Source organism: Strigops habroptila, chromosome 8 (genome assembly GCF_004027225.2).
Source record: "Strigops habroptila isolate Jane chromosome 8, bStrHab1.2.pri, whole genome shotgun sequence".
Lineage (NCBI taxonomy): Eukaryota > Metazoa > Chordata > Aves > Psittaciformes > Psittacidae > Strigops > Strigops habroptila.
The window spans coordinates 751,443-778,317 of NC_044284.2; the positions used below are offsets into that span (position 1 = coordinate 751,443).

Here is a 26,875-nt window from a genome sequence, read left to right on the forward strand (position 1 = left end):
ACCTGGCACATGATTTACTTCTAGTCCTTGTTTTATGGATTCGACTACGCTGTGAAGCAAGGAGGCCCTCAACAGCACAGTAACAAGTCTTCTTTTTCATCTTGCTAAGGTATTTTTCCAAACTTTTCAAAAGGAGGATTAGCTGATGACCACTGGTAGAAAGGTTTATTTGTCAGGGACTGTAGCGACAGGACAAGGGGTGATGGGTTCAAACTGAACCAGGGGAAGTTCAGGTTAGATCTAAGGCAGAAGCTCTTCCCTGTGAGGGTGCTGAGGCGCTGGCACAGGGTGCCCAGAGAAGCTGTGGCTGCCCCATCCCTGGCAGTGTTCAAGGCCAGGCTGGACACAGGGGCTTGGAGCAACCTGGCCTAGTGTGAAGTACACGGCTGTTCTTCGACACCAAAAGTGGCATTCTCAGGTTCTAAAGCACCTCAAGCTGCAAGTCACACTTCTATAAAATAACCTTACTGTGGAGATAGTGTCAGATATTAGTGAGTGCAGCATTTCATACAGGATCTTGTGTTTTAAAGAATAAGTAATACATGAATGATTCCAGAGGCAAAACTAGACAAAACTTTTGTGGAAATATTAACCAGGAAAAACTAGCCAATTATTCTGAAGAGCTGTTATGAAAAAGGTAAGTTTGTATTTTAGCCAAGCTGTATGGAAGTTCCACTCTGAGGACAAACAATGCACGCTAGAATATATGATTGCTGTAAGTCACTTCTTGATAAAAAACTGAGGAGCTTTGTTTCACGATATGACTAAAGCAGAACAGCACTGGGAAAACTGCCTCAGGAAGTCCACACACAATATAAATCACAGTCAGATTTTCCATACCTTTCTAGACACAGGAACTCCTAAAATACCAAACCAAAGTGACCAGAAGTTGAATACTCAGCTGATAAAAGACTCTGCAGGCGTATTTCTCAAACCAGATCTGTAAACTACATATACCTACATCTATCTCTCCTACATATTTTATAAGGAAATGATAGGAACAGTATGGTATCCAAGTGAGATTTCCTGGACAAACCCCAAATGAAAGCTAAACTAATTCTCACTAAAAGCTACACAAAACTCACCAGAATTGCCAGTAAGAGAAGATCAATAATAATGAAGATGCCTCTTAGACCTTGCTGCTCAACTCTTAGCCATGCAGATAACTTATTTGTACATGGATTTCTCTGGAAAGATTTCTACTTTGTTGTATCTACAGGCTAGTAAATAATATGCATAGAACTCTCTGCATCAATGCCATTATTATGCAATAATATGCATAAAACCTTTTTTGTTGATGCTCTGATATTGCTTATTACAATGAGATTCTATTTTTGATAGAGATTTGCAGTATGTTGTACAAGATAAATACTGTAATAATAATGGTATGAACATATTCTTTCACACAGCTTTTTCTTCTTCAGACACTGTATCCCTCTAACAAGGTTCTTGACAAATTATTTTGTACTTAACACCTGGCTGTATACTAGTAGGTAGCATTTTTTTCTTATGTTTTTGAAGAAGGGCTATCTCCTCAAACTCTTTGATTAAATGGCCTGATGCAGGGTCAATGGCATAAATCTGAGGCTTTGCATGGGCTCCAATAAACTATGGGTCAGGATTTGAGACAAACATGTAAGACCTCTGTACAAAACTGCTACACCCAAAGATACCTTTTGTCTGTTGTCAACGTTAAGGATTTCAAATTCAGTTATCATTAATAGCAGACAGTCATCTTACAATTATATTGTTATTGTAACCTTCCCTGAATTTAAGTTACATGCTGTGACTCACGGATCACTGACAAAGGAAAAAGCTCCAACCTTCACTCACACAACAAGGCTTGGGTCCCAGGAAACATGTCTCCCATCATGCATTCCATTGAGAACTTCAACATCGTCTTCTGCTATTGCAAAATCAAATACCTGTGGGAGGGCATATACAGTTAACACGAATATAAAGAGAATTACAAGTGTTTCTGTTATTTAAACTGACCAAGACTTTTTTATCTCCTTCTGGAAATTCTTGTATTTTGTCACAAATATTCCATTAAGCTGACAGGCTCCACAGTTGCTTCTGAGAGTCCATCCCTGGCAGTGTTCAAGGCCAGGTTGGATGGAGTCTTGGGTGACACGGTTTAGTGTGAGGTGTCCCTGCCTATGGCAGGGGGGTTGGAACTAGATGATCCTAAGGTCCCTTCCAACTCTAACTATTCTGTGATTCTATGATTTTTATTTGTAGACTCTGTTAAGATGGTTTTCTAGTACTCTGGCCTCCGGCAAGGGTCCAAGACGATGGTAGTATCAAAGCACTCTATATGGTCACTGCCAGAGGTACATGAATGCCCTGACAGCAATCCCTCTGGAAGCCTGAGCTCCGTGTTTCACTTATATCCCAATGTTCAACGTTACACTTGTTTTCCTCAGAACTTGAGCCAAAGAGAATTACTAGAAGGTATCAGGACATTCACAAAGCTAGCAAAGCAAAGGCTGTATCTACTTTTCTACGTGTACATAGACAGAACTCTCATGGATCAGCTAATACAGATGCAGATACAGTGCTATAGTATCTCAGTACTAACTCAAACATGAAAGCAACCACCTCTCTCCATGCACAGGTTCTTACAGCCACTGACTTCTTCTCTGGTGAGACCTGCAACATGAATGACGGTGTCAGTGTTTTCTTAGCAGGTGCCTTACTCAGACATTAGCGCTTCAGAGCTGAAGTTGCTTTCAGTTGGTCTGTTGCCTTTGTCAGAGCTCCTCCATACTCACTAAAAAGATCCTGTGGAGCCTGAACTGCTGCCAGATGAGCTCCTCCCATCCTGCATTATCCAGCAACCACGGGCTGCTGGAATGACGCTTCTAGGCAAACCTCAGTGCTCCAGCTTTTTAAACTCTAACCAGGGACCAGTCACAGAACTAGAAATACTACATACTATATTACATACTGGGGGCTTAGCGAGGTCCATGCTTTCACCAACGTGACTAGAGGTGGTAGAGACTCAGGCCAACACACTGGAATGGGGGAAAGAAAAAGCAAACAAAGGGAGATGTGCTAAACAGCATTTGATAACTCTCTTCTCCTCCTCTCCATCCTCAGTGTTTTAAATTCTGCTGCAATGCATTCCCTCAGTTGTGTGAAATGAATTGGTGGGCCCATAGAGTAAATGCTGTAAAACATAGAATTAATGTGGATTTAAAATATCACTGGGGAAAATAAAATAATAAAAGAAAATACATAAAATAAAATAATAAATGCATAAGGAAGGATTTTCACCTGGTTTTGTTCTCTGCTCTAGTTCACTATACAGTACAACAAAGAGCTGTGCTTGTACCACAGAAGGCAGTGTGCATGTCAGGTTAAATAGGCAAGGCAGGAGCTATATAAACAGCTCATTACGCGTATGCTCCTTTACACCTACACACACAGAGTGCTTTAACTAACAGGCAGAAGTTTCCTATCTTCTTGCAAAGTTTCTTCCTGATTTGCTGAACAGTTCATATCGCTGTGGTATTTTTGGAAGTTACAATAAGGTGGTTGTGGTTTCCCCTCCCCCAAAGAGAATTGGAGAGAAAAACCAAGTAATGAATTACAAACGTTCTTTCAAGTAGAGTAGAAGGAAGAAGAGAGAGGAAGAGTCAGCTCTGGCAGGACTGCCATTTCCTTAGAAAGCCTTTCTTTCAGATGTCCCCAAGAGTTTTACAGCTTTCACAGTGTTATGCACAGCATACAGACTCCTTCCATTTGACCTATGTGCCTATCACAAAAAGGACCTAAACAGAATGAGATTAGGATGTTCTACAGTCAGCCAGGTAATAATACAAATATTGACAATTAAAAAATCAACTGTATATAGGTCTTTCTATAGATACCTGTTTTATACACAGTGATTAGCTCTCCAGTTAATTTCTGACATTCATGAATTACTGGTTTCTACTATACTGTAGTAATTTTATGGTACTATGAGTTGCCAATTTTAACTGAGTTGCCCCAATATAAAACTGGTTTAGGAAAAGGGGCAGGCAAACCAAAGTATGAAACCCAGTAACCGGGATGTTAGTCAGACTTGAGTGCCTAACCAAATCTCACCTTGCAGTTTTCCTCTATCCTTTCTGCTTTCGTGGACTTTGGAATAGTGACAATCCCATTCTGAAACACATAATGCTTCGCGTCATAAAAATATACATACTTTCAAAGAAAATGATCTCTCTTCCAAACATTTCAAGACATTCCTCATGTCTTCTGAGGTTTTACTTTCATTTCTCAGAGGACACTGACATTTCTAGATGCTATTTTTAATTGCAGTTATATACAATGCATTCAATTCCAACACAGATTATGTGGTTTATGTCAACTTAATACACTATTTCACTGCTTACTACTTCATGTTGAGCGATAGAAATGGAATGATGCCCCATACTGCTTGTAACATTTAGTTTGAAACCATCTCTTTTGTTGGTGGTTCTTTTTATTCCCTACAATTACATTACTTGCATATTGACAATCCTGCTGTGCTTTCTGTACTACATTCCACATTTCCAGCCCAGCACAGTTAGTTCATGCAGTTTCAGCAGACTGAAGGCAAAAAAGACTTTCTGTCTAAATTCTGGTTTTGAAACCCAAACTATTTGCATTTTCTTCCTGAGAGAGGAGATACATTTTCATTACTGCCCTCCCTTACCTGTATACTCCAACGTATGCAAATCTGTGCTGGAGTTCTGCCATATTTCTTTGCCAGCTGAATGATACTGGGATAAGTAAGTGCTTCACCTTTGGCTAAAGGACAGTAGCCTTCAAAAACAATATCTCTGCTCCTACAATAATCGACCAGCTCTTGAGGCCTTTGGAAAGGGTGGTATTCAACCTTAGATAAGTAGAAATAAACTTTTAGTAATAATCTTCAGAGTACATATAGTAGAAAACGTCACTGATAAATGAAAAATCTGTTTTCTGTTGTTTTAAAAATACGACATGAGTGAAATCACTGCTTCTGGGAGATGTAAGTCACCACTTTTAAGAGACACATGAAGGGTATTAGTCAACAGGCATTTTCCCTTTAACTGGCACAATAGTTTACTACGTGTTTTATGTTTCCCCCAGATATAAGGTGCACGGAACAGTTGTCTGCCCTACCCACAGTTGGTCTCGCACTCTGCTTCTGCTCCGTGTCTGAGAAACACATGCAAATGCATAGTGGAAGTCAACATCAGGTCATTTTTATTGGTGATTTTAGACCACCTTCTCTTCCCCAAATTGACTTATTTTCCTATTTCTTCACTAATGATCTTTGAATTGCACAGGCAAGGGGAGGGGGCTGGCCAGGGACTGGGTTTGCAAGAGACCAACCAGAACAATTTACTTGTGATAAGGGACTGACCTCAGGAGCAAAGCCTGTTGGCATGGATTGTACATGGAAAAATCCTGTATTCTGTGTGTGCTGTCACCAAGAGCTTGTGCAGGGAAGCGGTCATGCTGTGGAGGAATGAAGTGTGAAGGAGACCTTTTGTAAGAAGGAAGATCATGAACTGCCAAGAACCACTTAAAAAGAGGAAAAGTAACAAGCTACAAAGACATAGTTGTTGGAAGCAAAAGAAAACAGAAGTTATTGGAAAGGATTTCAGAAGAGCCATGTATTCTGGCATGGAGCAAAATCCAAAAAGAACCTCCGCAATATTCCTTAATGTGTTATTTAAATAAGTATTTCAGTTTATATGTTGTAAGAAGCACAATTCCTCTGCATTCAGATGAAAACGTGTAGTGTCTTCTCTTATAAAATACATAACCATGTGATACAGTTTTGTGCCTGTGTCACCACTGTCTCAGTGATCCAACTCTTGCGCATTCTGAAGGAAAATCCTCTTCTGAACAATTACCTCAGCACGTGGAATCTGGAAAATGCCTTGTGCCACAAAAAGGACAAACGAACATTTCCTGTTTCTCATCTTTAGTACATGTTGTCTTTTCAGACAACAATAGTCAGGAACAATATGCTGGCAGTCATTCAATATGCGCTAAGAAAAAACCGTGCCCCTGGAAGGCTGGGCTGAGTCAGCCTAAAGCTGCTCTGATCTAAATTACTAGGTGGACTTGGGGAACAAGGTTCAAGCAGCAGACATCCATGTCTTCACCCTTTGATGTTTCTTGACCTTTGAGTAGCCTTTGTATTTCATGTTGAGATGTGTAAGGCCAGTGTTAAGATCATACAGCTATTCGCACCTGAGCTGACTAGAAAATATTCTCATTGCATTTATGCAAGACTATGGTGGGGAAGAAAGAGCAAGCAGGGTGTATTACTCAATTATTACAACAGCAATCAACAATGTTAGTAGATGTTCTTTGCGCTAAGTGTAACAAATAACATAGCCTAGAAAATATCATATAAAGAATGATGAATTTAGGATCAGATGCTGAAAAATCTGCAGTACCCCTAATGGCATCAGGCGACTTATTCGGCATTTATTATTAATATGATTGGAAGCAGAATTTACCTGTTGGTGTAATAAGACTCACAGGCAGCACAGTTCCAAGTTACACCTGAAGTATTTAAAGCAAGAACAGCGTGCTGACATGTCACCTGCCTGCTTCACAAGCAGAATCACACATCACAAGATTATACTTCATGCCTTTCACTGAACCAAGAGACTCCCAAAGTTTTTGGACTCATTTTTTGGTTGTGTGTTGGTAGCAGCCAGGATGTGTCTTCCTAACTATATTGTTAAAATAATCAAATGCATCAAATAAAAAAAAACACTTCTGGATTTATTTTTCTTGTGAAAACTGTCTGGAAGTTTCTAGCAGCATCTGAATGCAAGGGACTAGTATCCTGGGCTAGAAGAGATATAGACAGGGTCAGTGGCCAGCATCTACTTCCCCTCAAAATAATAACTCCTGCTTCCTGGCTTGCCCCACCCTTGTTATTTTAGTCACCAAACTTTTCCCAGGCGAGGGCTGTACCTCATGTGGATGGAGCAGCCTGAGGAAAAGGACTTGGGGGTGTTGGGTGGGGAGAGGCTCCCCATGACCCGGCTTCAGTGTGCGCTTGAACCCAGAACCCCCCCGTGTGCTGGGCTGCAGCCCCACAGCATGAGCAGCAGCTCAGGGAGGGGATCCTGCCCCTCTGCTGTGCTCTGGTGAGACCCACCCCTGCAGTCCTGATCCAGCTCTGGGGCAACAGCACAAGAGGGACGTGGAGCTGTTGGAGCGAGTCCAGAGGATGCCATGGAGGTGTTCCAAGGGCTGGAGCAGCTCTGCTCTGGAGCCAGGCTGAGAGAGCTGCGCTGGGGCAGCCTGGAGAAGAGAAGGCTCCTGAAGGGGAGACCATAGAGCAGCTCCCAGTGTCTAAAGGGGCTACAAGAAATGTGGAGAGGGGCTTTGGACAAGGGCCTGTAGGGACAGGACAAGGGGGAATGGCTTTAACCTGCCAGAGGGGAGACTGAGATGAGCTCTTAGGCAGAAGTTCTCCCCGATGAGGGTGCTGAGGCGCTGGCACAGGGTGCCCAGAGAAGCTGTGGCTGCCCCATCCCTGGCAGTGTTCAAGACCAGGTTGGACACAGGGGCTTGGAGCAACCTGCTCTAGTGGAAGGTGTCCTTGTCCATGGCAGAGGGTTGGAACTGGATGAGCCTTGAGGTCCCTTCCAACAAAACCAGTCTGTGATTCTATGATTCATATGGTGGTAAAGGAAGATCTTGATCTTTTCTGGCACTCTACCCTGAATGATCTGTGCATAAACCCTGGCATTTTCTTAACCAGTTTGCAATTCACATCACAGAACTCTTTATAGCTGCTACTTAGTCAGCCAGAGGGGAACTCCAAGCACTGTCTTTTATCACTGTTATGTGCAATGGGGAAAAGCTGAGCAGAATAACAATCCTGACACATTGATCCAGAAAGCCATACCTTGGAAGGTGGTCTACCAAATCCTTACTCTTTCTACCCTGCTGTGGGTTCTTTTCACCTGGTAAAGTTTCCCTTCATCTGGACTTCAGTCAGTTTCTCAATGGGAATATAGCCTTAAAACGATTTCTCTTCAAAAGTAAAATATAAGCCTAGATGCACCAGAGAGGAACAGTTCAGGTGAGTTTATGTGCAAAGGGGTTGTTTCCTAATGCCTCAAAATACTGAAATACATTTCTGCCTTGTACAAATTTACATAATAAAGCTCAATATTAATGGTAATATTAACAACATTACTAAATCTCTCAGAGGTCCTTAAACAGTAATTTGCCTTTCTATAAAAGTAGAAATACATAGAATTCGGAGAGGAACAGTTTGGTTTCAGTGTATCACTTTATTAAATGAAACATATATATTAATTAAATGCTTATAAAAGGTATTTTTTTGCCTATGTAACAGGCATAAGAGCCTTTAAAGAGACTTCAAAGCCTTCCTTAAGCATAAATCCAAACTTAGTACTGCCAAGACAATGACAAACTCTGGAATACAAACCTCTCTGGTGTGGGTTTCATTCTACATGATGCTAGAATAAAATAGTTTTCATCATTTTTACACAGCTTTTAGCAGTATTTTTAATAGTGGACTGTAATTTTAAAAGATGCTTACTTACTACTAAATACATTCACAATACTATATTCTTGAAAAGACAGGTCTTTCCTACTGCTTTAAAAGCCATGAGGGTACTGAGGTTTTTTCCAGAGAAGGGAGGAAGTACACACAACTTGGTTTGTAAAACAGAAGCATTGCTTCCTACCTGGTTTGCAAAGACTACTGAAGTCTAATAAAGATCCTCCTTTCTCCTGCCTTCCTACTTCCTCCTCTTCACAGAAAAACCTCCCAATTTTAACATCATAAGAACTGTTAGGATTGTAAGAACACCCTAAATTCCCTATGCAAATTTAACACAGCTAAGAGGGAAGTGATTTTCCTCCACTTGTTCCTTAAATATTTAGACTTTGTATACAATGATTATTTGCAAATCATTTGTATTTAGAAATAAGTTCATTGAAACAGTGTGCTGGTTTAGGTGTTAATATAGCAAAGATCTTTTGTACTACAAATTCCGGACAGTGAAATAAGAATTCAGTATAGCACATCTATTCCCAATTTAAATTTAGGAATTCGTTATTTGCTAATCTGTAAGTAATCTCACCATCAGACTCAGCAACCCTCCACACTAGGCAACACAATAAATACTCTTTTGAGGATAACCTGAATGATGGTTTATAAGACTCCTGTAACTTGAAAAAGTGTAAACTAACGCTGTAACAAACCTGTTCAAAGTAGAGTGCTTTGCATGGATATTTCATTGTTGTTTGCTTGGTTTGAATTTGGAACAGTGCTGTACATCACCTTAAAGAAACGACCGTCTGAATACAGCAGGAGCACCCTCCCACCCCCCTGTATCGCTATGGTTAGGAATTTTGGTCTCTTCTTTTTCAGCCACAGAAAAAGAGATGCTATCAAGTAGCTACAAGAAACAACTGTTCTCCATGACCACCACCGACACAGTAAGACTGGTGACGTTTTGACACTGTGGGTAAGAGGAAATTTCTAAACCAATCCAAGATTACATTTCTTTTACTTGCAGTGATTTAATAGGACACCAAAAGGTCTTCTCATTAAACACACAGGAACAACTTACGTCAGAGTCTGTGAGGCTTTGAAGATGTCTATTTCTGAAAAGGAGACCCAACTGAATCTTGGCAAACTCAACAATTCTTAAACAGTCATAGAAATCATAGAATCACAGACTGGTTTGGGTTGGAAGGGATGTTAAAGATTTCAACTCCCCTGCCAAGGAGGGACAGCTTCCGCTAGAGCAGGTTGCTCCAAGCCCCTGTGTCCAACCTGGCCTTGAACACTGCCAGGGATGGGGCAGCCACAGCTTCTCTGGGCACCCTGTGCCAGCGCCTCAGCACCCTCACAGGGAAGAGCTTCTGCCTTACATCTAACCTGAACTTCCCCTGGTTCAGTTTGAACCCATCACCCCTTGTCCTGTCGCTACAGTCCCTGACCAAGAGTCCCTCTCCAGCATCCTTGTAGCCCCCTTCAGACACTGGAAGCTGCTCTGAGGTCATCAACCTGCCCATTTCAATGGCTTCTTTTAAATAATTAAATTTATTCTATTTTATATGGGTTTACATTAATTTAACATTACTCATAATTGTCTTTTTGTAACCATTAGTGTAGTGGACAGCAAACATCAGAGGTACTAGGTTCCAACAGCCACATTCTGAGCAAGTTTTTTGTGGCTGTTGATGACATTCCCAATAAACAGCTGGCAGAAATCCTCACTGTGTGCACAAAGGGCAAAAGTATCCATTCCAGTTCCCAGTTCTGGGTTAGCATTAAGCACACTTTCACTGACAGGAGGTGCTAGGAAAGGGAGCATGAACTTCCAGCACAGCTGTGGGCAGAAAACCGCAACAAGGGAAGAGTTGTCAGTGTCCTGGGAGTCTGTTGGTATGGAGGTGGCATTGTTTTATCTGCCTATGGCAGCAAAATACGTTTGCCAGGGCTCTTGCAGTACCTCAGTGAGTAGTTCACTGAATTTAAAATCTTGATCTTGAAATATGAATATGAAATAAAGGGAAAGAAAGGGAAACAGCACCCTAGCATAGATATGTAATCACCTAAGGCTTTCCCTGCTGTTTAGAGGAATTATAGATAGTATTTGAAAACAGGCTTTTCAAAACTTTGTTCACTTTGAAGATGCTAAGTGTTCAGTGTTCCTTGAATTCTGTTTCTAAACGGTTTTATCATCAAAAACTAGCACATAGACCATTTGTCTGTGCCTTCAACCACATCCACGTAGCCTGTGAGAAACTGGGGAAAAGAAAGGAGGAAGGACTTCCCCCTCCTGCTCCTCCTTCAGGTCATGTTCCTAAATGGTTTTGAATATGCATATAGAAAAGAAAGAGAAGAAATTGTATGACTAAGGCTAGTTTGGGTGTAGTATTTTGGGCACAGGAGTGGGGATGAGATTATTAACCAAAAAAGCCAAAACAAAACCCCAAACCCCAAATACTTGAAGTATATTTAACCACTCACCTGATTAACATGTGGAGTAATCACACAGTCTTCCTTTAGTTGCTCAAGATGACTGATAAGAAAGTTGCTTACACCAATTGATCTACACAAACCTAGTAAGAAACAGAACAAGAAAGAAGTTTTGGGACAATCCTAACTAGTTAGGAGCATGAGTTGAAAAATATCACTTTCAAGAGACAAAATGATTGCATACATCATGTCTGTATCACAAAACACTGCAAAGAAATTCAGACCACCACCACTGAATCTAGTTTGACAGTGTTATCTGAAAGCATGGTTCCCTCACAGTCACACTAGGAAATCATTTTATAATCTAAACACACTGGAAACTCCCCAGTGTATAAAAACTCCAGGCTAAATTCTGGGAAAGGCCAGTGCAGTGTAAGCAAAGAACAATTGGACTCCACCAGAATGAAAAGAAGGAAATGGTGTTCTGAGCAGCCTGCCAAAACTAAAGTGGAACATTTGCTGAAGACTAATAAGGTGTGAGCAATACAACCCAAGGACATGCAGCCCAAATAAACTATGCAGCACTGCTTTTATTTCTATTAGATCATTATGAGATGCCACATAAATTGAAGTTTTTATACTGAGTTTAAGTGAGAAGTATCTAACAAGATCAAAAAAGCTTAGAAATGTAGCAGGGTTCCTCAGCTCCTGTTGACATGCAAATGAAGTTGAAAGGCACATAGGTGACAGGAAGGTTATTTTTTTACAATAAGCCGTAAGTGTGCATGCATGTGTATAAATCACGTACTGACAGTCCTGAAATCAGATGTCTCCCTTCAGACCTCAGATACAATAAAGCACAACTCCCAGTACTGGCCTGCCACCACACCTCAACCCTGACTCAGCTTTGGGAGTTTGATCTGAGTTCTGTGCTAAACACACGAGTAGGGAAACCAACTGTGCTCAGGCTAGCAGGGGTCTTAGGCTGTGGGTGCTGTGGATTATGAATCAGACTCATTTCTTCAGTATGTAAACTTTGTCTTGACTGATTTCATCTGTACTTCAATGTGTAACTGCAAATGGAAAGCCTGTCTTAATCACTGTTGTTAATCCAGTAGTTGTGCTGGCCAATTCAATATGATGTATACGCATATGCTCATCTATATACATGCATACATATATCTATAGCAAAAAAAGAAAGGAATTAAGCCAAAAGTTATAACGTTATTTTTTCAGAGGGAAAAAAAAAAAAAAAAAGCCTCATTGGGCAATTTCTGCCATTTCATGTCAAAGGAATGATTTCTGGACTGAAATTGCCCTCATTCCACAGTTAGAATCACCACTTTCTTGAGGTCCGTAGGGAATTATATGTAGCTGCCTTGATTTGAGTCCAGAATACAGACACATAGTAAAAAGAACTTACTAATGCAACTGAGACACATGAATGCATTAAAAGGAAGAACTCCAACTGAAGCAAAAGGTAAAGAAAATGTTGGAGCAAAATGCACTAACCATGTACTCATTCCTAAAATGCAGACTATAAATTTGCATATAAAGAACTGAGCTATAAGATTAGAATGTAGCTTGAATTTGCAGGTTAGACTTACCTGGACAAAATGAAGACATTAAATTTTTCTAGTCTTCCATGAAATTCTGGGAGAGAAGTTACGGTTTACTGCTTAGAGGCTGAGAACATTGGGGCTGTTCAGCCTGGAGAAGAGAAGCTGCGTGGAGACCTCAGAGCAGCTTCCAGTGTCTGAAGGGGGCTACAAGGATGCTGAAGAGGGGCTCTTCAGCAGGGACTGGAGCGACAGGACAAGGGGTGATGGGTTCAAACTGAACCAGGGGAAGTTCAGGTTAGATCTAAGGCAGAAACTCTACCCTGTGAGGGTGCTGAGGCACTGGCACAGGGTGCCCAGAGAAGCTGTGGCTGCCCCATCCCTGGCAGTGTTCAAGGCCAGGTTGGACACAGGGGCTTGGAGCAACCTGCTCTAGTGGAAGGTGTCCCTGCCCGTGGCAGGGGGTTGGAGCTGGATGAGCTTTAAGGTCCTTTCCGACACAAACCAGTCTGGGATTCTATGAAAAAAAATAAATCAAGTTTTGCACCAGAAAAGCCACTAACCATAGAAATACTGGCAATTTGACTGCGAGGTTGCTTTCACATATTTTAGAAACACAAGCAGATAAGCTGCACAGCAGCAAAATCTGTACACATACTATCACTTTTCAACATGGTTTCTTTGGTAGAATACAAAAGGATAAAAAAAAAATACATTAGCAACTCAAATGCTAGACAGCTTTCCCTTACAGAAATGATCATTTTTCAAGATGTACAACATAATTAGGTTATAACCTGCACTATAGTGATTTGCATAATTTGTATGTAATCTGCCAGAAGGAGCAAAACCTCAGCTTTTGCCTTCTACTTACAAACAACCCCAGAGTGTCAACACTAATAAATCATTATGCCAAAGAAGTCAGAAAAACACTTGCAGTTTTAACACAGTGGTGAACCAAAACATTATACTCCATTGTTGAAAGCTAAGCACTTACAAAACCCACGCTCTTCCTGCCCTGGAAGAATAAAGCTTTTATTTCCGGCTGAAATAAAACAAAACTCAAATCACAGACATGAAATATAAAAGGGCTTATGAAACTTGTCCATTTTCACAGAAAGCTCCCATTTTTTTCCCTTACAGTACACTCTAAGACGTTTTGCTTCTAGCATACTTCTTGTAGGAGATTTGGAAGTCTGTTCCATAATCACATTGCATTCACTGATAAGTTTTTGATTTGATTTCCCATCGAGAAATTTCAGGTCAGTTATGTTTTGTATTAAAAGTCATCCAAGTAGCTCCTAGTAAAATCAGTACTCTGTTTAGAGTGATGTCACACAAAGAAAGCTGAGGGAATACAATTAAAACATTTCAATTTCATTAAATCCACATATTTCATTTTGTTGAAGTTAGAACCCTTCATTTTAACTCCACTGCTTTCTTTTTTAGTTACAGTATAAGAGATGAAAGTTAGTGGTTTGACTTTGGTATTCAATTACAATATAAAATACAATAAATATGAAATCAATTGCACAGCCTGACTGTATTTAAAAAAATCTTATTTCAATGCACGGGTGAAACATGAATTCAAAACACTGGAATTTCCTGAAAAATAGAATTGAAATTGCAATGAGCAATCAATGGATTCCGCTTGAGAGAACTGCTTTCATTTGCTGGATGCTCTGCATGACTAAATCTGGGAAGGCTGCCTTAAAGCAGAAGATTATATAGAATTATTCCCACATTTACATTTGATAGATTAATTCCTAACAGTGAAGAATTAGAAGATGATAGACAGGAAAATGAAGGTCTAGGTAGCTTCTGGTCCAACAGACCAACGCCTGTAGCTACGGAGATCAAGCAAGATCCATGAAACGATCACATCAGCAGTAGAAATAAAATTACATATTGCGAGATTTGTGTAAAATGGTCCTGACTCACTGCCTTGAAACCACTCGGGGGAGAGGGGAGATGCACACTGCCTTACATTGTCTCTCTTGTGGAGCTCTGACAGAGGCAGGTTCCTCAGAGTTTGTGCAACACATCTCAAAATCACCAGAATGTTCTTGAAAAGGAGGGAAGAACACCCCCACTTCCAATTTAATACCTGTTCAGTGTGCTTAAAGGCCCCATTTCAGACAATTCAGGCACAAACCATGCTGTGTTAGCACGTGGTTTAAGTCTATAATTCTTTTTAGTTTAACCAGTTTAACTAGTCCTGAAGTTCAGGTTTTCTGAGCTAAGTTTGCAATGTGCTAGCTGCAAGCCTGGAGAAAGTACACTTAAAATACACATACATTTGTACTGCCTCATCTGCAATGTCACAGAGCTTCAACCCAAGGAGAGAAAGCATCCTCCTTATCTGCTTGAGGAAACAAGTGGTTTGGCCCCTATGAAGCAGATTTTGAGACAAAGATGTTGCAGTTCCCCAGTAGTTCCCACAGCTTACTGAGTCTTCGTCCTCCTCCTTGCAACTCTGCCTTTGCATGCTTGGAGCAAAACTTGGCAATGATGCTTATTTTATGCATGCTAAAAATTGACTGACCACAAGGGTGGAATCGAAATTTTCATCCAGCTTTGACAAACTATCATGAAGCTCTGCAAGACACATCAGAAAACATTGGCAAAAGAATGGTTGATTATACTGGGGGAAAAAAATAGTATCTTTTCTATTCTACACATAAAAATCTTGGCCTCCACCACGTTGGTAATTTCACCACACTGTATTACTCCCAGCTGCTGTGAAGCAATACATCATGCTAAGGGACTGGTTTGTAATATAGCTGTGTATTCAGCTTAAAGCATGTTTATGGCGACCTAGAGAATGATTGGGTATTTTTTCCTTTACTTAGAATAATATCAAATTATGCAAGTTTGATGGGCACTGGCTGGTCTTGCAGAAAAAGAAAAAAAAGCATAAATATAATGTCTTGGCACCACAACATTGTTTTAGTACAATAGCAAGCCTTATCTTTCTCTAGCACTGCTGTGGACTTTTATCAAACTTCTAAATACCCTCTGGAATATTAAATGGACAAAGTTCAGATCAAAAAGGGGTTTTTTTACAATGACAAAACTGGATACTGGGTTTGTGGAGCCCATTTTCCTCCCCCTCCCCACTGCTCCACATGAGCCAGAGCAAGGGAGAATTCCCACGTCCAGCAAACAGTGCCTATTCTGTTGTATCTTCAATTCAGGCCACAGAATGAAAACACAAATGGATCCACTTCTCACAAGAGGTCAACTGCAGTAACTGTATCTTTATTCAAGGAGGTTACACAGGTTGCTAACGTCCATATTCTCTGATATGCTAAAATCTTTTCCATGGGTAAGTAGAATTACTCAGAGAAACCACACAAGATTTGATTTCAGCACAGCTTGCTAAATCAAAGCTGTAGGCTGAGCGTGCCGCACATGCAGACTGCAAGCCAAAGCCTTCATAAATAAAGCATCTGACTCTTAGACAAAACCAATAAGGAATTAAGTTCTAAATCTGTGAAATAATGCTTGTTCCCTTGTCACAGACTGAAAAACATAGATACCAAAAGGCAAAGTGTCCTTTCTAAGAGCCACAGGAAGTCTGTGGCAAAACTGAAAACACACAAAACACAAAAATCATGCTTCTGTCCCCAAAGGATTTGTTTTTCTCCTATTCATTACCACAGTATAGGTGCTCATCTGCCCTGAAATTGCGTTTCTGCTATCACAATTCCATGATCATTACTCCTGCTAGAGATCAACTGTGAACCATAACGAACTGTCAAGAGAGGAGGCATGGTCTTCTGAACTAGGGTGCTTTTTGACTTCTGTATCAGAGAGGATGATGACTCCCAACTGATACGAGGAACAGCAACTTGCCTGATGTCAATAAGCAATACTGATTTACAATAGCTGAGAAGCTAGGGCTTTAATTCAACATATACAAAACAGATAAATGATGCTTTTCCCCCAAATTATGTACATTAAATAAATAATGAATTAAATAAATTAAATAAATATTGAAACAAAGAGTGATTTGGGACAGGGACTTTCCTTTGAAATGTATTTCAGCATTGCCTTCTTCCCAAGAGTTCTTGTGTTTATACCAGGACCTCTAGGCACTTCTGTGTGCCTACACAAACATTTGCTTTAAGTAAGCTAAGCAAAAAGATTTATCTACATTTTTGACAACAAGGATTCACTTGCTAGCAGAAAAACCACAAACAACATACTGTAATAAATCATGAAACAAAGAAGTCTGAGGGCTTATTTTTGCACTTAGAATTACGCGTAAAGTCCTTAAAATTAAGAGAAAAAGAAAGAGCAAAACATAACAAATGAGGACAGATGTTTATCCAAGCTTAGATGTGTTCCCCCTTTTACATCTGCACCAAAATGACTTACTGCATGGCAATTTCTTATTCTTAAATAAGACACTGCATATTATGAAGACTTCTTTATGATCTTTAACTTAAAGATGTGTAACTTCTTTTTTCCTGCATGCATCTTAATCGCTGTCTGATCTGACCAACAGGGTGTGGTGCAACCAACATCCTCACCAACTGCAATACCTTCAACCCATGAAAACACCTCTCTGAACTGTGTTTCTGCTCATAACAAGCCCAAGAGACATCTTCATCTCTACAGAGAGAATACTACAGACAATGTGAAAAAGACTTGTGTTGCTAGGAAAATTAGTTACTTGCTTTTACTTATTAAAACTTTATATGAACACAAATTCACATAGTACATAGGCTGGACTTCTAACAGCCTAAAGCCTCTGAAGACATTTTGTGGGGCTGTAACACTAATGTTTGTGTTCATCATTTGACAATATAAGCATAGATGTAACGTATTTTTTCAGTAGAATAAAAGCAGAATGTGTCATCTAGGAATGGATGTACTAGAAATTTGTCCCACTTACTCAAAAGCTGTATTTGGCTTCCTGAACCCTCACTCGTACTTTTAAGAACTGATAGAAAAAGGAAGAAGAAAAGATGATGATTGAACTGGCCTATGCCCAAACATGAAAAGGATAAGAATATTGTAAAGGTTGATGAGATTTCTTCTCTCACTTCGAATTAGGAAAAACATAACTTTTTTCCAAGAACATGGTGACATGGCTTCAACTACTGGGCTAAAGAATTTCTGTTACTTTATGGGTCTGGTCAAATCATACAAAGACTATTAAACTAACATATTAATAGAATAATTGTATTTATTTTGAAGAGCATTTCTCTGTGCTCTATTTCTCTATTTAATGTGTTAACACATTAAGGGATTTCTGACACAAGTATGACTATTCCATGTAAGCATAAAACTGCACTGCTTACACTAAAAAGATAAGCAAGATATTTTACTCTTAGTAAAATAACCCCGACCCCCAGTGGGATCAGAACCCAGAACTACCACCACTTTGCTACTCTTGCCAACTGCAGGCAAAAACTGGCTGGAGGCCCTCATTCTTCCCAGCATTTTGAGATAGAGGGACAAGTAATCATGTGCATGTGTGTGTATGGAAAGCTTGCCAAGATGATGGGTTAGCCACGATGCCAAAATCAAGGTTGTTTAAGATGCTGCATATGGAAAGGATCATTTTGCTAGGAACAGACCAATTACCAGGAGCATATATAATGACTATTCATGATGTCAAAGCAGCTTGCCACACTGCTTTCATCTGCCAGCAGACAAATGCCTATACAGGAATGTTGCAGCTGTCAAGGGAATATATGACTCAATGTATGTATCTTGGAATGGGTTCTGTAGGCAGTCTGGCCTCTGTCCTGAGGTATTGGAGGGTATAATTTCACAAAATGATAACATATGAGACCACAAAACTTCCACCCATAGCCTTGATATTACAAGAATCCTAGTTGACTTCAGCTGTTACAAGAGAACGAACCAGTTATTATAGGCAAATGTCTCACTGACCAACATTAAGATTGTTTTTTCTCCCTCTTTTCCTCACCACTGTTTCTCCCGTAACTCTTTAAAGGAAAATGTGCATGCAGGCTGCTGAACACATGCATCTAGAATCCTCTGCCTCTCACCACTTCAGTACACATAGAGACTTCTTTACTCTGACTGTGACCTTAAGACAGATGGACACAGAGCAATGGAGTCACCCGGCTCCTGTGACCATCAAACTGGAGCACATTAACAAGTCACAGAGGATACAATTAAAACAACAACCAAATAAAGCCAGACAAATAATCCAAATGCCACATTCAGCATTTAAAGAAACTAATTCTTGAAACTATAATGTTGTCCTCAGCTAGTAGAAACGTGCTGAACAATAAGAGCTTTCCTGCTATGACTAGAGGTATCAGCTAGGTCTATCAGAAGTCACCCAACATTTGTAAATAGGAGTCTTTAGTGCAGGTAGTGCTTTATCCTGTTCTGTCGGGTACACACAACAATTCTGTAAACAGCAAAGAAAAGAATAATTCTCCTCCCCCATTCACTTGTTCCTAACTCTGCAATGACTGATCAGAGGCAATTGCTGCAGTTCCTCGTGAGCTTTTCCATTGGAAAACCTTCCAATCACTTGGGCTAGCTGCTGAGGCCAGGTGCAGAGTTCTGATCCCAAGCTACCACAACAGATGGCACAATTCCCTCTGGAAGCAAGGTCGGGCGTAAATGCATGCAAATCCCAGGGTCTGAAGACTTAGGGAACACAACAGACTGTAAGATAAAATAGAAGTCTCTGCACTGAATCCTTTCTTAACCAGCACACCAGAATCTCATGAATCAAGCAGTGTTATAATTCATTAGCTCAATGAATAATGTTCTATTACATTTTCTGTATGATTTGGGCAAATTTACATAGAATTTATAAGTTTTGGTTCATGTTATGGAATGATACAATTGCCATAGGCTTGTATACCACTATATCTATCTTTGTTGACCAAGACCAGCTGACATTTTTCCCTGGAAAGATATAAGGGAAATCAGCAAATGTAATGACTGGGAAAGATGCTGGTAGGGCTTTTAATGGACTCTAAAAGCATACTGAAGGATTTAGCCAGGAGAAAATAAAAGATCAGCATGTTTACCTCATCTTTTATTAATCTCTCTTTTAAAATAGAGATTTATGACTCTGTAGCTCAAGGGCAAACCAGAAAGACACAGGACCACAGTCTAGACACAAGCCAAAGGGATTAAGACACCTGAAGTGTGTAAAACTTTTGGGGTGTATTGTTTTAACACAGATAATAAATGTATTGTGCCACACTGTTACAGTAAAAGACAAGAGTGGCTTCGGAATCCCCTAAAAACAAACAAAAAACCCCCCACAAAACAAACAACAAAAAACCCCTAGGACTGCAAACAGGAACCAATGGCTACCTGAACCAGTGTCAAGTTCAGAGAAGACAAAGAACTCACCTGTTTAGTATAGAACTTACAATTTTTCCCCCAATAAATAAATGTTTTTTTTCCATCAAGTAAGGATTTTGACGAAATCCTCTATTTGATTCATACCAAGGCTAACATGTTCCTCACATAACACATGTCAAGTCACATAAAGCTATGCAGCAACCGTTTAATCTTCAGTGGAAAGTCTAGTGGTTAACCATGCAAACAAATTCTTTCCCATTTTCATCAGGGATCATTGCATTTCCATCTCCAGAGTGGGTAACATCTACGTGTCATTTCAGTAACACATAGTTATGGTCAGCACATCCAGAGCCTGTATCTTCTAATGCAAAAATGTGAAGGTTAATGTTCTAAGGTATTTGATTCAACCAGACTAAAACACTTTTCTTCCCCTGGAGATGATCTAACAGGTAATTTAGACAACCAGAGCTAGAAAACTTAAACGAATCAGAAGTCTACAGAATGCTTACATTGAGAAAAAGACTGAGGGTAGCAACACGCAAACAGACAAAACCATTGAAGAAATGCAATTGCAGGAAAAATAACTATAATGTGAGATGTCTGTAAGGAGGTGTCATGCATAGGAATAAAACATAAAAGCAACTTTTTGTCTGCCTGTGAGGCCAGCAATAGTATTTCCAGTGTCTTACTGGAAGATCATTGAATAGCTCAGTCTTTCCATTAGTAAGATATATATAGAAAGAAAATTGTGTAAGACACAGAAGATCACAAACACACATGCAAAAGCAGAATAAAAGCAATAGAAATAATAATAGGAGGTGCAAATACAACCTGTTTGCAGCAAATTAGAATCTAGGCACAAATGACATGCACTAACTTAAATGCTCATCAGAAAAAACACATCTCAATGGCAAGATTAAGCACCTTGTTGAATAATCCATTCTTGGAATTAAAAGTCATTGATGCTTTGAAATATGAGGTTGGTGTAGTGTTTCTTTAAAGACTGAACGTTGTAATCCCTTACACAGCAGAAGACACTTTTTGCAACTTCCCTTATGCTTAATATAAAAAGCAAGAACAATAAATGTATCAAAAATCATTTACTTCTGTGTTTCCAGAGGCAGACCAAAAGGAATGGAAGGCTTGAAGCGTAAGAGAACAGGTTTGTTTAGTGCTCTGATAAAACTGGCAGTGCCGCACAGCCTGTAATTGCCTTTGTACAACTCTCCTGCTACAATCACTGTTTCAGTAGCTCTGGGTTAATGGATAGATTACTTACGCCAAGAAATCTTCTCCCTGCCTGTGGAAGGAAGTTATAAAGAGGGAGGTCCACATTGCCCAAGCACTGCACAACAGGATCTTCCTTTACAACACTATTTCTAATACTACTGCATAGTTCAGGAGCAAAATCCTCCTCTTAATCTATGATGAATTTTGATTAGGGCAGTCTATTCTTCCTATTGTTACAAACATAAACTGAAAATAATAAACTGAGAACATTGGGGCTGTTCAGCCTGGAGAAGAGAAGCTGCGTGGAGACCTCAGAGCAGCTTCCAGTGTCTGAAGGGGGCTACAAGGATGCTGGGGAGGGACTCTGCATCAGGGACTGGAGTGACAGGACAAGGGGTGATGGGTTCAAACTGAACCAGGGGAAGTTCAGGTTAGATCTAAGGCAGAAGCTCTTCCCTGTGAGGGTGCTGAGGCGCTGGCACAGGGTGCCCAGAGAAGCTGTGGCTGCCCCATCCCTGGCAGTGTTCAAGGCCAGATTGGGCAGAGCCTTGGCAGACATGGTCTAGTGAGAGGTGTCCCTGCCCATGGCAGGGGGTTGGAACTGGATGACCTTATGGTCCTTTCCAACCCAAACCATTCCATGATTCTATGACTCTATTCTATGAATTTTGCAGTGCACCAAAAATCAAATTGACTGTTACCAGAACTTGACAGAATAGCTCCCTTTTTTGATTTCTTTTTTTCCCTCAAAAGTTAGTACTTAGAATATTCAGTTGAGTATTTATTCCTCATATATCCATTTTGTTTTCTTGACCTTTCCTGAAACACAAATGGCTCTATTAAGTACCACCATGCATGACAAACTGGAAAACAGGATCATATAATTTAGAAAAAAAGAGTCTAAAGGAAGTAAAATTTAACATGATTTATACTTAAATCAGAGGAGGCTACTAGAAAGATGTTCTACAGTAGCATACAGATTTCAATGTTATCTGTGGATTTCCTCAAGAAAGGGTGTACATCATCATTAAGCTCATGGGCAGAATTCGGCAATGTATCATTTACAAGCAACACAAACATATTCAATTTACCAAAAAGATCCACATAATTTGCACCCCCAACCCAACCAAAATAGGAACCTCCAGTTCAAATTACATTGTTTAACATTTGTCACTATGAATTCCCCAATTCTATGAATTCCAAAATGTGCTGTAATTCCTTCTGCTAAAACAGGTTTTCATTATTGTATCACCTTTCTCATAGAGCTCCTCCATTGCCCTCCAGGTTTCAGCTCGGACCTCTCGATTGCTTTTACCAGGAATTTGTGCATCAGGCCAGTGTATTAAAAAAAGATCTAAAAAACAAACAGAACCAGACTACTCGTCAGTGTCATAAAACTATAGCAAACCATGTGAAACAGCATTTTGCCTTCATAATGGCATCTAGTGTACTATCATCAAAATAGATACAATTACCACTCCGTTATAATTATACATCCATTTATTTTTAATCAATGCAATCTACAATATCTCATTAACAACTAAAGGTAGAAGAAGTTGCACCTGTGCCACAGGTTTAGGTCACTGTAATCCAAATTTCATAGTCACATATTCAAGCTTTCAACATATAAGAAGCCCCATTTAAATCAAAGAGATTTTGGTCACTGAAATTAAGATTGGACTACTGCTGAAGGGCTACAAGTCTTTAAGTTTTATATAGACAGGCTGAGAACATTGGGGCTGTTCAGCCTGGAGAAGAGAAGCTGCGTGGAGACCTCAGAGCAGCTTCCAGTGTCTGAAGGGGGCTACAAGGATGCTGGGGAGGGACTCTGCATCAGGGACTGGAGTGATAGGACAAGGGGTGATGGGTTCAAACTGAACCAGGAGAAGTTCTGGTTAGATCTAAGGCAGAAGCTCTTCCCTGTGAGGGTGCTGAGGCGCTGGCACAGGGTGCCCAGAGAAGCTGTGGCTGCCCCATCCCTGGCAGTGTTCAAGGCCAGGTTGGACACAGGGGCTTGGAGCAACCTGCTCTAGTGCGAGGTGTTGCTGCCCGTGGCAGGGGGTTGGACCTGGATGAGCTTAAGGTACTTTACAACTGGGACCAGTCTGGGATTCTATGATTCTATGAAGATAAATCTGTTTGGCAGTTCTGCAGATATTTTATGCAACCTCAGCAGTGGGTTCTGGGTTTACTTTCTAAAGAATACTTCTGTTATGAATTTCTGTTGGAAATTACAGCAATTTAGTTCATGCAGGGGTTTTTGCTAAAATTTTGTGGCAGCAGATATTAAGGGAACAAGCTTGTGCTTTACTGCATTTTATGAAATATTAGCACAGTTTCAAACAGAAGTAATATTTATTGCTGATGAAATTATCCAAGCAGCTATCAAAACTGGCTGTCTCCATGCAAGAAAAGACCATCAAGGAAGCATTTCCAACATAAATTAAAAAGGAGACATTTACATTTATTGGAGTCAGAGTTCCAAAAATGATAGGATCTGTAACTCCTTTATAAGTCTGCAGACAACCTGAAGGAGAAACTTTGGAGCTACTTTGAAAACAGTTACATTTCTTTTCAAATTGTAACTGCAGATATAACAGGTAACTGCAGGCATCCCAGTCAAAGAGGTGCTGCTCTTTGCTGCACAGCTTAGTCTGACAGAAAACAGGAAAAGGAAATAAATGCATGACTGAGATGTACACCATTGTCTGTGCTCTATAGTATTCCTTTTTTGGCAGTTCAGACAGAGTTAAGAAATAAAGCGATGCAGAGGTTTTTGTTCTCCGAATGCATCACAGCATTCATTTACAGCCCCTCTTTGAGAAAACACAGATCCTCTACCCTATTTTTCTTTTATTCACATTTAAGGACTGCACTAATGCTAACAATACCACTCGGCTGCTACTGTAGCTTTCCAGCTCTCTAAATAAAAATTCAGCCTTGATTTATGAGGAAAAGGGAACATGAAATTCACTATAATACACTTATTTTGTAAGTGTATTATAGTGATCCCATTCGGATCCCTCACTGCCATACTGTTCAAGAGAGTATTTTGCTTAGACTAAAAATCTAATTAGAACAGTACAGAGTTTTGTACAGTAACATACATTATAGGATGTACAAAAAAAGAATCATTTTGGATGATCACCAAAATAATGAGCTTTGCACTTTCTGGTATCAATAACCCATTCAACTTTTAAACACAACTGCTCACACAAGAATATATCATTGATCTGTAATGACTTGCAGCATCTGGATTTATGTCACATTTAAAGAGAAAGTTGCTCATTGTTTGCCCTTATATACATAAAATCCTCTCTCAATTTAGAAAACAAGTAAAAAACCACAAGCAGACTTGTTCATCACTGAGCTGTGAATAATTAGTTCTTCTCTAATTGCTCTGAAAAAAAAAAAAAAAGAAAGAAATGCTATTTATTAAGAATAAATACCAATATGTGGCATTGGAATAAATACCAATTTCTGTGACATTCAGCGAAAACTAATATTGGGATCTTGATTAAAGCATTTGGTAAGGTTATGTTAAAAATCTCAGGACTGGTCTAATTCTGTTGCCAAGTCTCTTCCAAAATTTCAACTGACTTATATTAGATGCAATCCCAAGAATTAGCATTAGGAATTGCTAATACCAAGTGTTCAATTTTAGCCACAGTTATATACGCCATTGGCAGTACTTACTGCATAGAAACTGCCATGTCTTAACTTAAACTTTTTTGCTTGGATAAAGCAAATGTCATATATAAGTTATTAGTAAGTTATTAGTATCTGATGCCAAACATAAAAATGGAAGAATTACATATCTTTAATTGCCATTTGTTACATTCTCCAAATCAGACTAATAAGAACTGCTTTAACTATGCAGAAACACATTATATAGCACTCACAAAAAATAATCATTAACTTCAGTGGAATTTCACCAAAAGCTACTTTTCCAAAAGCCTGAGTATTCAGTTAGATATCACAGTATGCAAATGTTCACAGAAATAGATACATCCTGGATTTCTACAAAGATGCTTTGTACTGAGCCCAAGAAACTGGAGCACTCTCAGAAGAATGACTTTTAACAGATTTGATCACCAAAAGATCTCTGGCCTTGGTTATTTAAAAACATGCAGTACATCAGCCTTCCCTGTATTAGTGTCTGAGACCTCCTCAGCATGAACATGATGAGTTGTTGGTCCTTTATTTTAGGAAGGTGATGTTATCAGGTTGCGATGTCTGTATCATACTACGATGTTTATTTTAATTTATGCTTATTGTTGAAACAAAAATTACTTCCCCATTAGAAATCTACACATTTAGGGCTAGAAAAGCATCTTAAAAGTGCAGTCCTCCTGACTGCAAGAAGTGTTCACGAAAGATGTGGGGCAAAGGTACCTTATCTCAGAGATAAACGAGTAGAATGGTCTTTCCACAAGTCATGCACAAACCACCCCAGCCCAGCTAGGGTGTGGAAGTGGAAGGAATACAGTGTACCTTGCAACAAGAAATGGAGCTGCCCCTCTACTGAAATCAACTAAGCAGTGTTAATTTTAAATTAGGATTTGCTTACTCCCACTGCATCTGTTAGAAACCTTTTCGTAATACCTGTAGGCCAAGAAAAGCAGTGAGCACCTCACAAACCCAGGGCTACAATTTCATCTTCATATTCACACCTACACCCACACTCTTGCTTAAAATATTTCCCCTCCTGGGGGATGACAAGAACACAAACACTCTTATTCTGATTTTGGAGGCAAGAAATTAGTTTTAAATTGTTTATCAAAATAGCTTCAGGTGCTAGTAATCAAGAAATGTGGAACTTGATCACTGGAGGTGTTTAAGAACGGGTTACATTTCTATGTGCTGAGAACGATCAGGTTGTGCCTTGTAGGTTGGATAGATTAAACACTTCTTTGAGACGTCTTCCAATCATATATTTTGTAAAATAATCTCAACTCAACCTCAAAAACCCTCCAATGATTCACAGTATCAGGATGCGCTTGAGAAAGAAGAAAAAAACTCCAAATATTCACAATCAAATTTTGTATTTACCAGCTTTTTAAATCACCCTTTATTGTCAGGCTGTAGCAGTGCAGTGGTTAGTGAGGGCCTGAAGTTCATTCAAATGTCAAAACACTGCAGCAGGAAAACTAAAATTAACATGTGAACTGTTTTCACACACACATTTAAAATAGTGTGGCTTATTGCTTCTCGGCTGCAGCACCTACAATCAACACAGTTCTTAACTCAAAAGGACAGGGACATTTTACACATTTAAAAGCCAACAGCATGTTGTCATGGAAATAAAAGCGTGCAATTCTAGTCCTAACACAATTCCTAATATAATATTAAAAATAAAGAGCTAAAAATTCACTAGAACAAACCTAGTTTTGAAGAACAAGCCCTGACTCATATCAAACCTAAAAGCAAAAGTCTATTTTGCAATGTTTCGCACAGTTATCTCAGTGCAGTGCTTGTGTTTTCCCTGCTTTTCTCAACTGTTACTGCATTTAGTATGTACATGATGATTTTTCTCACCTGCCCCACCTCTTTTAAATCCCACTGGAATAAGGATCAGTGTGAAGCAAGCTCCAATGTGTTCCGAATTAATACACAATCCGAAGTGGGTGTATTAACATCATTCATGTGATTCATCTAGTACACTGAATATGCTGATAGCACATTTGTCCAACTCCAGTTGAGGATTTGTGATAGGTCAGATTTGCCTGAATGTGACAGACTCTGAAGAGTCAAAAGGAAAATCAAATTGTTTATGAATTCAGTAACCCACAAATCACATTCAAGAAGAAAT

At 39.7% G+C, this 26,875-nt stretch overlaps 1 protein-coding gene across 26 annotated transcripts in view; it reads right to left on the minus strand.

Annotated features, from left to right (window-relative positions):
- The window catches only part of S1PR1 (sphingosine-1-phosphate receptor 1), a 57,738-nt gene that overhangs the window by 11,907 nt on the left and 18,956 nt on the right, over nt 1–26,875 (minus strand). For 6 of the 26 annotated variants that reach the window (XM_030495629.1, XM_030495628.1, XM_030495637.1 and 3 more), the window contains 5 exons: nt 22,316–22,417; nt 11,012–11,103; nt 4,685–4,867; nt 4,093–4,152; nt 1,834–1,925 (listed from right to left, as the gene is read on the minus strand). In XM_030495629.1, coding sequence (XP_030351489.1) covers nt 1,834–1,925; nt 4,093–4,152; nt 4,685–4,867; nt 11,012–11,103; nt 22,316–22,417 — 529 coding nt within the window. Of the gene's footprint in view, nt 1–1,823; nt 1,926–2,950; nt 3,173–4,092; nt 4,153–4,684; nt 4,868–5,380; nt 5,476–11,011; nt 11,104–12,567; nt 12,714–22,315; nt 22,418–26,875 lie in introns of those variants that run through there. The other 20 variants (XR_003992787.1, XM_030495633.1, XM_030495632.1 and 17 more) reach the window with 11 other exon arrangements.